Consider the following 14605-nt stretch of genomic DNA (forward strand, 5'->3'; position numbering starts at 1 on the left):
AAATGGAGCCTGCTGTGAAATTTTATGTGTGGTGAGAGGTCAATGGAGAAGAAAAGGGATCCTTTTCTTAGTTCTCCAAGGCTTGTGCATTTGGATGACTTCTTATTCCACCCATTCAGGAAGGGAGTTTTAATATTATGTATACAAGCTATTGAGTAAAATATTTACCTGGGTCATGAAGGGTCAGGGAAGGTTTGTGTTTAGAGGTGGGAGAAAAGGATAAGGGCATCTTTTAAGGAAAAGTAGAAAATACATAGTACAGTAAGAAATAAAGTGCAAAATATGAGTATTTCAATCACTCCCAGAGCCTCTATTTTGTTAAAATTTCACTGCATCTGCCTGTGATTACAAACAGGCAAATACTGGTTATGCAAATAGAAACAGGGTGTCATAGAACTGAGAGTGATTTGCATGGCAAAGATGATCACAGGGATCCTACTTTCAAGTTGTAGGACTAGAGTTTGTGCTGGTAGCTAGGTTTTTGCATGAATCCAGGGAAAGAGCTATCTGCATCTCTGGTCTCAGCAATGTGGCTTAGTCGCAGAGACTGTTTTTCCCTGTGGATTTGCCTTAGCACTTCAGAGTAGGAGCTGAGTCTGAGCAGAACCTCCCAGGAGAAGATGCCCTCTTCACTCACGTTGTTCTTCATAGTCATCTTTTGCCTGGAGTCATTGGCTGCAATGCTACAGAATGGCTTTATTGTTGCTGTGCTGGGCAGGGAGTGGATGCAATGCCTCACACTGCCCTCTGGTGATATGATTGTGGCCTGCCTGGCTGCCTCCAGGTTCTGCCTGCATGGGATGGCCCTCCTGGCTTCCTTTAATTTTTGTTCCATAGTTTACTATTTCAACACTCCATGGGACTTGATCAACACTCTCACTTACTGGCTTACTGCCTGGCTTGCTGTCTTCTACTGCGTGAAGATCTCATCCCTCTCTCATCCCATCTTCTTCTGGCTGAAGTGGAGGATTTCTAGGTCAGTGCCCAAGCTGCTGCTGGGCTCCCTGATTATATCTGGTGTGACAGTCATCCCAGTAGCCACTGGGAATTTAATTCTTCAGCAGATGATTGCCTCTCAGAGTTCCCATGGAAACTGTACTCTGGCAGATAGAACACAAACCTTCTATAGGTACTTTCTTCTGCCTAATGTAGTGCTTGTGTGGTTGATTCCCTTCCTCCTGTTCCTGGTGTCCACCCTCTTGCTCATGTTCTCACTGCACAGGCACTTGCAGCAGATGAGGGACCACAGACCTGGCCCATGTGATCCCAGCACCCAGGCTCACACGATGGCCCTGAGGTCACTTGCCTTCTTCCTCATCTTCTACACATCGTATTTCCTGTCCCTGATTATTGCTGTTAATAAAATCACAACACTTCAGAATCTGTGGCACTGGGCCTGGAAAGTGGTGACCTATGCAGGCATCTGTCTGCACTCCAGCATCCTGGTGCTAAGCAGTCCCAAGCTGAGAAAGTCCCTGAAGATGATGGTCTGGAAAGCCTCGGAGAAAAGGCAATTCATCTCGAGTTGTCAATATCAATAACCAATATCGACAAACAAACACACATGTGGCAAGAATGCACAAGGTTTGGGCCCTGTCCTTTTCTCTTTTCATTTCCTTCTTCCTTTCTCACTCCTTCCATGCCCCATTCCCCATTAATTATTTTTCCATCCCTCTCTGTTCCTACCATCCTCTCCACTGCTCATAGTCCCTAGATCATGCCCAAATCCACCTTGACCTGGATGATGGCCTTGTTTCTGTGCAGGCTTCTCTCACCTTGTATACGAGGAACCTTAATAATCTCCAAGCATCATTGTGTTCTCTATTCCCTTAACAGGGACATGTAATGGTTGTCAGAGGCAGAGTTTTCTCTGTGGTCAATCCAAAGTTTTTTTTTTTTTAATAGCATAGATTGTCCCACACCCTCTGCTCTGTAGACATCACCTGCTCTGTTCATCCTTGCTCTGCTCTCAGCTCTGTCTCTCTAGTTCAGCCTAGTAAATCTTCTTCCACCTCCCCTCATGTTCTTCTCTCCAGCTCGTTGTGTTTGGCCCACGTGCAACTTCCTTCTTACTTTTCTCTGCCAATCTTTGCCATTTCATTCTTTGGTCCTCTGCTTTAGACTTATGCCACCCCAGGAGCTTTTTGGTTTGATTCCCTCCCTGTAAGGCTGAATGCAGATATGAGTTTTGTGTCAGTATACGTCCTGTCCATGATTTTGTGTGTTGCTCCATGGTGAATTAAAGGGAATTGTCTGATGTTGAAATGCTTCTAGGCTTTGGCCAAGAGAAGATAGAGAAGGAAAACAAAGGACGTTCACTACAGGTCTTAATTTTGATAATCCTACTCTTCCTGATCACTCAGCTTGGAGGTGGACTCTAGATGCCGATGCCTAAGGTGATAGTCTCCCAATTTGGGTGTTTGCATACCAGAGTGTGTGTAAAATGATCCATTGGATGTGAGAAGAAAGATGTGGCAATTTCAATTTATATTTATTTTTATTTCATCCTTTTCATTCCTTTTTTTGGTGTACGTTTTATGATGCACATAATGCATTAGTATGTTAGTACATGCATACAATTAAGTAAAGAAATATGCATATGGTGAGATGCACGTTTATAATTTATTTTTTACTGATGGAGTTCTTCATAAAAATGTATGGAGTGGGACCGGCCCTGTGGTGTAGTGGTTAAGTTTGGTACACTTGGCAACAGCAGCCCAGGTTTGTGGGTATGGATCCTGGGCATGGACCTACCCCACTCATCAGCCATGCTGTGGTGGTGGCCCACATATAAAGTGGAGGAAGATTCACAACAGTTGTTAGCTGAGGGCTAACCTTGCTCAGCAAAAAAAAAAAAAAAGAAGTGTAGAGACCAGGGACTAGTAGGGATTGTTAAAAGACCAGACATAGTTAAGAGAGATTTGTAGGACAGGAAGAAATATTCCTCTATCTATCTAGGTTCTTCTAGATGATCCAAGAATTAAATTCACATGAGAAAATTCAATAACATGTATACATGGAAGAAATCCATGAAAATTGAGTAACTCACCAAAGTGGTCCAAGCCATCACCTTAAAATGATCTTTAGCTAATGACGAAGGAGGATGTTGAGTAGTGGTTTGGGACTTCAAAGGGGAGGAAGTCAATTCACATGGAGATGGGAAAACAAATGTTTGGTAAACCAGTGTTTGCCAAGCCTTGAAAAGACAATGAGATGTGGAGAGGACTTTGATCAAATGAGCCTTGCTCGGTTCCTCCTTGTGTACCACACCCAGCTCATATTATACCATAGTTATCTATGCTATTAGCTCCTTCCTGAAACAGGCCTTCTATCTTAAATTGCTTGTGGCAGTTAGAGAAAGGTCAAAGTTTCTCCCTGAGTCTTTTGTTCTTAAGAATAATCAAGCCAAACAGACACATTTGGGGTAGCAAATTCTGCTCCCCTTCGTTTCCGCAATTGAAACTTTAAAAAGCTTCACATTCCAGATGCTGAGTTGGTAGATTGTTCTATGTCACTGAACTAGTCTTTTAGTCCTGACAATAGGTCAGTCCAGTTAAATTCACTTTGGGAGGTGATGATGCAGGTGGCTTCCCAAAGTTAGGCCTATATTGTGTAAGCAAGCGATCAGGTATTTAATAAGAGACATTTCTATGGAAACAAAAGTAAAAATAAGGTTAATGGTTGGAGCAAACTTTAAACCAGTTTCTCAGCCCAGGGTACAGTCAGTCAAGAAATTTTGTCGATGTCCGTGTTGAAGCATCTTTTGCAGTTTGAAATATCTCTGATGATTTCATGAAGTGTTCGTGTATCTTTCTGAATGGCTTACACAGCAACAAGCATGCAGATGGTCTAAACATGAGCTATATCAATATTAATTTGATGTCAAGTTTTCCAGCTTCAGGTTTCAGGGCTTCAGGTAAAAGTGTGGTTTCAGTTCTCAATGATTCCAAATCAAAAGTTTGGAAAAAAATTGAAAACACTAGTCTGGAGGCTTGTAGACAACAAGGGAACTAGAATTTCTGCCAGTTTACAGGTAGAAAGCAAAAAGTCAAGACCATTAAGAGAACTAGAATCTAATACCTACTAATGTGTATTATAGTTTCTACTGAAACATATTTTTTCTCTCTAAAATCACCCTCATTTTTACCAACGATAGCCAAATTAAGACATTAATTTGCAAAATATGTCTAATTTCAATCACTGGGCTCAATATTTATATAAGTACAGAAAGAATAGTGATTGATCATATAGGTCTTTTAAATCTGCTTTGCTGGAACTTTTCATAAGGAATCTAAGATTGAACTTGTAAGACCTATCAAGACCAGGGCAGCCAATCCAAAGACTTTTAAACAGACTCTGCCCTCAATGTCTATAGATTTGGGTGAATTCCTCTCTTCTCATTGTCCCCCAAATATCTTGAGGTTTTTGCACCTACCAGGAAGTGACCTTCTTTACTCACCTGGTATGGTTGCTGGGAACTCTGTAAGCAAGGTAGCAGCCTGATATTTCTAAGGGGCTTTATTTGTTCCATATAGTCAACCTTTGTTCCTGAAAGCTGTCTGGTCATATGTTAGTCTGTGCATGTCTCTCTCAAATATGAGATTCCGGTCAAAGCCTTGGTAATTTAACCAATGTTTCCAATTTTGTCTTGTTATAAGGAGAACAGATTTTTATTGAACTTACGCAAATCACACTATTGCCATGAAAATAAGAATACGCTCTCATTGAGAGTTTCCAAATTCTGGAGGGATCAGAGAGGGAGAAAAAGATAAATGTTTCAATTCTGCTTACAAAGGTCAATATACTAAATTGCTATAAGTCATAGTTAGCTTAAGAGAAAAGAGAAAAAGGTATCTTTAAATCTGGGAAAACAAAACAGTGTAAAAATGAGGAATATTTCAAACAAAACATCATAAAAAATATAATCATCCTCATCAGTCCATTCAGTCCTATGTAATCAATTCTTGATCTTGATCTTTTATTAGCAGTTTTATGAAGCCATTGGTTTCTCCATTAGAGTTCTGTAATTTCTTACCCAGTTCAGTTTTATGATCTGAGAGTTTATCCAAAACTTGCATTCTAGAGTATGTGTCAGAATCTTTTCCATGTATCTCTCTGAAAATGACACATATTTGCATAAGCATCAGAGTAGGACAATAACTGTCTATAAAACACAAAAGAGTTAAAATGGCATGGTTAAAGATTTGATTACAATGCAATTGACAAGTAAATATGTTCTTTTGTGTAACACACATTTTAAGATGGCAATTAGACTGATAACACTATAGCAGGACATATCAAAAAAAATTCACACAATTTCTAGAACACTTATATAAATAATATATACATTCAAGGATATTCATAAGGGAGATTTAGCATCACTATTGACAATGCTTCCCACTCAATTTAACACACCAAATAACTAATTTGTTTAATATTTCCCTTTTCACAGGAAGAGAGAAAGAATTCTTTGATAAGTCCCAGGGTCCTGCTGGAAATTCTCAAAGTTAATTTCAGGTCAAAATAAAGACATTATTTAGGATTTGAATTTTCTGGAAGTTTGTCAAAAATATCGAAAAGTTTTAAAACACTTCATCAAACAATATTACAGGTAATTGTGAAACAATTTTTAGTTATCCATTTAACCAAAGTGATGACAGAAGATGTTAAAGGGAAACCTAGAGTGTTAAACAGGTGGAAAAAAGTAGCTTTTTTATTTTAGAGACTTCGGCTTTTTGAACATAGGAAATTATTTTGACAAAACAGAAGAATCCTTGCCATTTATGTAGACTTACACAAAGGTAAAGAAAACCTTTCATAATCACTTTATCAAGAACAGACAAAAAAATCCAAGAAAACTATCTTTTTAAGAAAGAGAGAAAATCAAATTCTAATTTTATACCAGCTTATTTTGACATTGAAACTCATTTAGTTAATTAAATTCATTCCAATCTTAGCCAACTTGACCATGCACAGAAACTATTTTTTCTGAGAATTCGTTTTTCACAAACCTTCTATAATTTCTTTTTATATTCAGAATTTGTCACATGCCTTTCCTGCTTCTTAGCATATCTTTGGCTCAAAATTTATTTTCCTCTTTCCCATAACCACATTTACTTTAGGACAAATTTATTTTCTTAACAAAGCAAACAAAATATCTTCATTCCTTATACTTTCTTTAATGAAAACATATATCTTACTTTTTTGTATACAGAAATGTCTTCTTTAGTTTAGTAGCTTTAATCACATATGTTAGTTAGAATTCTTAACCCATAGAAACCTTAATTTTTAGTGAAAACTAAGATGTAAGCAATTATGAGTTATCTTTTACATTAGCATTTGGAGGCTTGCCAAATTTATAAATAATTTTCATAATTTCTAGAAACATATGCTACTTCATAGTACATTTCAATAAAGCACAATATATGTTTACTAATAGACCCAAATATCTTTTAGTTTCTCTGTAATAAGAAGCCAAAAGTAGGTAAACTTAGATTTCTTTAGCAATTAATATTTCAGTATTTTATCCTATTTGAAAATGATCTAGATATCAATGAATTTTCCATCATTTAATCTAACCTAGCAAAACTTCAAAGTTTCAAGTTACCAAGGGATTTTGGAAGCTATTTTAAATACATATGCCATAAAGTATAATTATTGCTTATCTATAAACTCTTATCTCACTTACATTATCTAAATCAATTGGTCCCACCAGTTACGTTTAGATTACCCATGAAAAATTTATGAGACATTAGATAAAATTAGCTATCATTCTAAGTTATTATTTTTACTGACAAATTTGTAACAGAGATAGCATGAGCTTATTTGATTAGTAAACCCAGGCTGTGTGTCTGCATCATCTCCAATGCTGATAACACTGAAGACATACCTATTTCAATCAAGCCAACAAACTTAAATAAGCTTTTATTTACCAAAGATTATTCTATACTAAGTTAACTTGAAAAACATTTGAATTAGTTTCTATTACACTTAGAAATGATTTATATCAGTGATTAAGCCAATTAAATAGAGATCTTAATTTTGGGCATACCATCCTGAGGCAGAAAAATATCTCACATTACAGCATATACACATAAACATACATGAACACACAGACAGAGAGACCCTATAGCTTTCATTAATTTTTTGCTATGAATCAGGTACAATATAAAACTCACTAGTTCATAAAAGAATAGTTGGATCTAAATTTTGTTTTAGCAGTTGGAAAAAGTTAAGTTCACCTGCTAAATCTTTTTACCAATATTTGTGGAGAGGACAATAAGGTTTTTTTTTTTTTTTTTTGGTCAAATTTTCAAATATTTCCTCTCATATTTTGCAGGAAAAAGATAGTTGTTTTTAATTACTTAAATATTGGGGTTGTAGCCTGAATGACATCAAAAGGCTGGTCCATTCATCCAACCACATTTTCTTTAATTTGCCTCTTTATATCAGGGAGATTTTTAACTAAGAAGGAAATCCAAAGACATTTATGTTCTAAAATTTCAAGACAATGTGCCACACCTTTAAAAAGTCTGCACAAAACATTTAACAAATGTTATCTTTTCCAGTGCACAATTGAACCCTAGACCAATACACTTTTGGGGTTTCTCCCATTATCATTCCTATTAGCCCTATTGACTCCCTTGAGCATGTTTAATTAACATTGCAAGAAGGGCATATTTATACACCTTCTGTCTTACAATATCATGCAGGAGGAACATTCCTCAGTGAGACACAATGTTCATCTCTGTAATACAACCCATAAAACATTCAGGTGAAAGAGATGTAATCACTTCACATAAAACTTGTTCAAATTCAACAATTTTCCTACAAACTTTCACCTTAAATCCATCAAATCTTATACCTCTAACCATAGCGTCCATTAGGAACCCATCAAGAAATCTCAGTTTTATAATACTGAGTAGGGGAAGTATTCTCAGCCAGACATAACATCCATTCCCAAAAAGCACTTAAGCAAACTTGACATAACCTGTTCATATAACATTAGCTCAAGCATTCTAACCTTTATAATCCTATTAGGCCTTGCACTTTTTTATTTTCTCAATTTAATTGTAGCCTAAGTCAGGGTCCCACAAATGGGTTTTGGTACCATAGTTTGTGGGGTTCATGTATTGTGGAGTCTCAGAAATTTCTTCTCCCCATCTTCCACTCATTTTACCTATTTCTGTGAAAAATGCTTTGAGTCCACAGTGAGAGGTCAGACCAAGACACCCTGGCCTTTTTGTTAATCTTTACCTTAATTAACTGGTCTAACTTTTGCCCCAAGTGATTGTTGATCAGGTTTCTCATTGTGATCTCTTCTTCTGGCTTTTTAAATTTCTCCAAACTGGGGTAAATAGAGTGGACTCTTTTGGGATCCTTTAATGTTGGGGTTGCTGGTAGAGAGTCTCATTTGCCCATCCATTCTTAGGTAATGTTTTATTAAAACTTATGTTTAACCCCATTAGTGTCCAATTTATTCATCCCATTTTTTAGTAATCAGCTAAATCAGCCTATGCCTGCATCTTGCCCTTTGTTTTTTTTCTTTTTATGACAAATGACATGAAAACCAGAGACAAGGAAAAACAGTGACCATCTCCAGGAGGAGAAAGATCAATAAACCAATGAGAACTCTGGCAAATTTCCCAGAGTCACTGAGCCCAAGAAACTAGCTTCACAAATATTTTTCCCAGCTTATCTAAATGTAGAAAATAAAAAAACTCACCGCTGTTGCTTCCATTGGACCCTGCAGGGAGACAACCAGGATACTGATGTGGTAAGAACTCTCACCTTCTGTTGACTCTTGTCAGAGGTGCAGAAACTCTCAGCTTCAGTGGCAGAACAAGCAGTGTCAAGCCAATTAAGTTTTATCCCATCCTCATTGCCAATTGTAGAGAAGTAAGAAATATTTCTCTACCCCTTTAGTTTCTTTTTGCTGGCCTAAGAATCAAATTGACATGAGATAGAATAAAAGCAGAAAATCAAACAAGTTTAATAACATATATACATGGAAGAAATCCAGGAAAAACTGAGTAACTCACCAAAATGGCTGCAGCTACCCCCTTAAATGCCATCTTCAGCTAAAGACAAAGGAGAATATTGGGGGTAGTGGTTTTGGACTTCAAAGGGGAGGATGGCAATTCACATGGACATAGAAAAGCAAATTTGGTAAACAAATGTTTGCCAGGCTTTGCAAAGATAATGAGACATGCAGAGGACTTTGATCAAATGGGCCTTGCTAGGTTCCTCCTCATCTACCACAGCTAGTTCATATTATACTATAGTTATCTACAATATTAGCTCCTTCCTGAAACAGGCCTTCTATCTTAAATTCTTTTAGGCTGTTAGGGGGATGGTCAAATTTTCTTCCTGAGTCTTCTGTTCCTAAATATAATCAAGCCAAAGGGACATATTTTCGGGTAGCAGATTGTGTTCCCATACAGATTCATGTGTTTGAGCTGGTCAAAATAGGATAAAAATAACAAGACAGACTAGAGGTTACATAGAATTTTCAAATAAATAACTGCATTTATGGGAAGTCGTCCAAAAATCTAGGAAGCTGATGCTCCAAAACACTATGTTGCAATGCTAGCTGGAGGCTGAGCTATAGTAGGAGGAGAGAGGTACAGAGGAGCACAGATGAGCTAACAAGGTTGGGAGTTTTCACGTGGAAGAATATGGTTAAGACTTTAGAAGAAGAGAATTCTTAAAACCCTTGTAATTTCCTGAGTGATAGATATGCTAGGAGAATCTTTTGTTCTAATATGTGGTCTTTGACCCCAGTTCCTGACACAAGAGCTTCCAAGACCCTTGGAATCTCTGGTGATGGGAGTCATTTTTTGTATGCTAATGAGATGGCTGGTGGCTGGGGGTTCTAGCTTCAGTATGGGGGAGGTTCCACCACAAAGACCAAGGCATGACTAGGAGGCTGCAACTTTCAGCCCAACCACCAACCTCTGAAAAGATGACAGTGGCTTGAGATTGAGTTAATCACCAGAGGTCAATGATTTAATCAATCATGCCTACATAATGGAGCCTACATAAAACCCTAAAGAATGGTGTTCAGAGAGCTTCTTGTTGGTGACACCTCCACGTGATGGGAGGGTGGAGAACCCCAATTCCACAGAGACAGAATCTCCTGTGCTCAGAAGTCTTCCAGATCTTGCCTTATCTGGCTGTTCATTGGAATCCTTCATAATAAACCAGTAAATGTAAGTAAATTGTTTCCCTGCGATCTCTGAGCTGTTTTAGCTAATTGTTGAACCTGAGGTGGGAGTGCATGAATACTTAATATGTAGCTGGTTGGTCAGAAGTACAGGTGACGACTTTCATCTGAAGTTGTGGGCAGTCCTGTGGGACTGAGCCTTTAACCTGTGGGTCTGCACAAACTTCGATTAGTGAGGGTCAGAATTGAATTGTAGGACATCCAGTTTTTATCTGGAGAGTTGGAGAATTGGTTAGTGTGAGAACACCCCACACACATTTGTTGTCAGAAATGTTGTGAGTAGAGAAACAAGTTTTCTTATATTGACAATGTAAATGCTATTCATGATGGAACCACATATTAAACAGATACATTTTCTTTCTTGTACAAATTTATGTCTTCTGTTGTATTAATAATTGTCTTGTTTTGTTTGCATTTGCTCTCAAACTCTTCATCAATGGTCTAAATTTTTATCACCAGCTTTGAATTCATGAGGTATTCTAAGATTTTATATGCATGATACTATCTCTCCTGGAGTCTCTTGTCCTGCTCGAATCTGGACTTGTCCCCATGCTCGATGCCCCTCCATGCATCCTGAGATCTGCCTTTTCAATGGTCCTGGTGATCCTTTGACTCTCTCTCATCGTGGATCTGTATTGTCTGTACCCCATGTCTTCCTTTACCATGGTATACTCTCATGATAGCTATAGAGGAGTAGAACCCAGAGAAAGAGTACATAGACAGTAAACTCTTTATGGGCTTGGCTTTTCTGAAAAGTTTTAATTTTGTCTTTGCATTTCAGTATCAAGGTAGAAAATTCTAGGTTAGAGATAGTGGTCCCATTGCCTTCTAGCTTCCAAAATTACCTTTAAAAAGTCTGAAATCCCTTTAATTTTTAATATTTTGAGTTTTGTATCCTTTCCAACTCTAGAAGCTTGTAGGATCTTCTCTTTATGCTTAGTACTCTGAAATTTTATGAAGATGGATCAGATACTTGGAGTGTGCTTTTAATATGACAACCCATGTCCTTCAATTCTGGAAATTTTTCTTCAATTATTTTGTTGATGGTTTTCTGCCCTCCATTTATTATTTATTTCTTTTTAGAATCCCTATTGCTTGGCTATTGGATATGCTGGATTGGCATTCTCTTGTTTCTCACCCACATTTTTTTTTTTTGCTCTATTTTCTGAGATATTTCATATATTTTATCTTCCACCTCTTCTTCTGAGTTTTTAATTTCAGATACAATGTTTATAATTCCCAGGATCTCCCCTTTTAAAAATTTGGTGTATTTTTAAACTACTCTGTTATTTTATATGGTTTTGTTATATTCTCATAATCCTCTGAGAATATTGATTTTGGGGGGGGGGGAATTTTTCCTCTCCTTGCATTGTTTTTTCCTCCAAGTAACTATTTTATTTCTTTGCTTTGGTCTTATCTTCCGTCTTTTCTCAGATGTCCCAAACTCTCTGCTGTCTGCTCATGTTGAGTAAGGGATGGAAAGGCTGATTGGAAACTCTGAACTCATGAAGGTGTTTCTTGACCAGAAGCTTCACTGTAGAGTGATCAGCTGGGCCAATTATTTTAGGCATCTCTGATATCAGTGTTTTCAAATCTTACTCTTGGAAAGTTTAGACTCTTGGAAAAGACTACACCCACATCCCGCCTGGAAGGTGAAGGCTTTGGTGCCAGTGTTCTGGAAATCAAGTGAGGGAAAATATTTGTTCACCTATTTTTCCTGTTTTCAGCATGCCCTTGCCTCAAATGTGGTTGAGATACACCCAGCTCAGAGATCTTGTTTATCCTTTCCAGAGAACACACCTCCAGTGTTTTCCAAGGGTGGGCAGGAGTGTTTGCCCAGTTATGCAAAGGGGAAAAGTGACATGGAAATTTGAATCTTAAGCTGACTTATAGCCAACTTTTACCTGTTTTTTTCCAGAAGTTCTTGGTACTGAAAATCCTGAGTAAAAGTCAAGTTAGTTCTGCACTTATCTTTCTGTTTGCATAAGATGTAGTTTTCTCAGACCTGCTATGTTTTGAACACTCTTGCATCTACTTTCCAGCTTCCAAAATGTTTTTTGTTTTCTCATTCTCTCTGTTATTCTGGATTGAAGCCTTAAAATAATTTCTGAGAATCACTTTACAGTCTATTTATAAGACTTTTGGGGAGACAGTGAAGGAAGATGCATTGAATGAATCTTTTTCTCTCTTGATGACTTTTGATCTAGGACAACAGTTTCGATTTTGTTTTTTGTGGTGGAGTTCTGTGTTTAAATCTTATGCAGAAGCTCAGTCTGTAAAGTAGGTATAAACAGAGCTGCTCAGTTTGAAGAGGGCATGAGTGATTCTACTTTCTCAGTTCTCCTTTTGCTCCTTTCCTACTATGAGAGCATCCTGGAAGGCGTGCTTTGTCATCCACTGATTTAGAAGCTGAACATGATTTGTCTCTCCAGTAGACGTTAGACATTTGAGTGACATTTATGGCATTATGGAAGCAGCATTGATTTATTGCTTAAGAGATTAATTTTATTGCTTCCAACTGCTTGAATGGTGCCAGATAGAGAAAGAAGTATCAAAAGATTTGTTGCATTGAAATGAAATTGAAATCTGGACCTCCTGGCAGGCTAACATCATAACTGTAAAAATAACTTTAAAATACTATTTTTCATTTGAAAGAAGAGTGTGCAAATTTACCTGAATTTTAAACAATAGTTAACTGTGTTTACATACTTTGAAAACTAAGGATGTTTAAAACTTCCAAATTTACTTTCAGAAAGCTTAATTCTATTTTATATTGGATTGCTATTAGATCCAATGTTTTATCCAAAATTATTTCCCTGAATATAGGAGCAAGAGGAGGTTTGTGAATCAGAAAAATATTTAGAGCTTATTCTATGTGAAATCATTATTTCATTTCTGCTTGTTTTCATTTAATATTTATGTGCAGTCTAGCCATTAAAAACATTATTATTTCCTTCCCCCTACACCTTTCCCTGGCACAGACCATCAGTTACCACATGGAAAAATGTGTAAGTATTCCCACACTGCTGATTCCTCAAAGGTTCAGTGAAGAATGGACACCAAAATGTACAAATTCTGCCAAATAAATTTTGTATTTTTGTATCTCTAAGAAAACTCAATGTCTTTTTGAATGTAATAAGAAAAAATAAAACAAGAAAAACAAACTAATGAACAAAAGCTGAAAAATTCCTTTACTACTGTAGAGAACCAAAATGAAGGAAGCATAAGTAGATCTCTTCAGAATCATTCACTTGCATTCTGACCTTCTGCTCTTATTTGTTTGACACTAGTATCATTTCACAGAGGACTCAGGCATCATGTAAAAAGTATATTGCCAATTGTGCTATAGAAAAGGATTCATCAGCTTCATTTGCAAGCACGGGACACCTTTAGAAAAGAGAAACATGATCCAACTCTTGTGAAAAACACCTAGTTTTCTGATTGGAAGGATTCTGAAAAACAGCCAACAGCATTGTCCTGCTGTGGCCTCTTTTGGAGGCAGACTATGAATGGGACACAGGATCTCTGCAAGACATATCTAGTGGAGCATTGAGAGATGGATGAACAGGCGCCTGAGGATGGGTACTCTTTCAACATTCTTCTAGAAGAGTACTGAAAGAGGAGAAAACATTGTCTTTGTAGAGCTGTCAACTGTAGAAAAGGAAAAGTCCCAGGAAAGACTGTTTCTGGCAAACTGTATGCTGTGATGATGGTGCAAGTCGTATGAAGGTTGCCTTTGAGCAGACAGGGATGCTCAGTTACATGTGACCACACCAGGGCGTGTGTGCTGTGGCCTCAACTAGCTTCTTGCTGACATATGAAGCTGGCCTTTGGCCAAAGGATTCTGAGAAGAACCAAAATTTTGTGAAACACGCAGAAGCCACTCATTGCTGCTGTCTTCAAGAAGAAGCCAGAGGAAAACATGTAAAGAACTAAACCAAGTCACTGTAGTTCTGTTGGGAAACTATTGACTAGATTGGATTATTTGCTCTCTGATAATCTTTTGAGAAAAATGAAGCAGCTCTTAAGCAAATGCCATATTTGAAGGGTAGCTGAACCTCTTTTTCCTGAGGTCTCCACTATAAATGTTAAACCTAGTTTTTATTTCTCTTTACTGTTTCACACATAGACCTCTCACCTGTGGAATCTTGAGTGAGATCATGTAAAGTGGGAGGCAAGGCCATGATCCATGAGAGGTCATAGGAGAGGAGCCTGATTCCAGGATCTTTGTAGTTTGAAGAGCGGACTCTCTCCTCTGCTTCTCCAACTCTGTTTTCTTCTACCCTCCTTCTCTCTCTTCTCTTTTTATCCTGTTGTTTTTCTTTTTTTTCATGTTCACAGGCATTCCTGCCTAGTAAACCCACCTTAGTTGTATCTTTC

The 14605-nt window shown here is 37.5% G+C and overlaps 1 protein-coding gene across 1 annotated transcript; it reads left to right on the top strand.

The window, feature by feature from the left end:
* Nucleotides 1-596: 596 nt before the first annotated feature.
* LOC131422444 (taste receptor type 2 member 143-like) lies at nucleotides 597-1541 on the top strand. Its single transcript, XM_058569693.1, has one exon. The coding sequence runs from the start codon at nucleotides 621-623 to the stop codon at nucleotides 1539-1541; it is 921 nt and encodes a 306-aa protein (XP_058425676.1). The 5' UTR covers nucleotides 597-620.
* Nucleotides 1542-14605: the final 13064 nt, after the last annotated feature.

Source organism: Diceros bicornis, chromosome 3 (assembly GCF_020826845.1).
Source record: "Diceros bicornis minor isolate mBicDic1 chromosome 3, mDicBic1.mat.cur, whole genome shotgun sequence".
Classification (NCBI taxonomy): Eukaryota; Metazoa; Chordata; class Mammalia; order Perissodactyla; family Rhinocerotidae; genus Diceros; species Diceros bicornis.

What these genes read in the sequence shown, in the direction of transcription:
- LOC131422444 (XM_058569693.1), top strand. Translation starts at nt 621, where the DNA reads ATGCCCTCTTCACTCACGTTGTTCTTCATAGTCATCTTTTGCCTGGAG.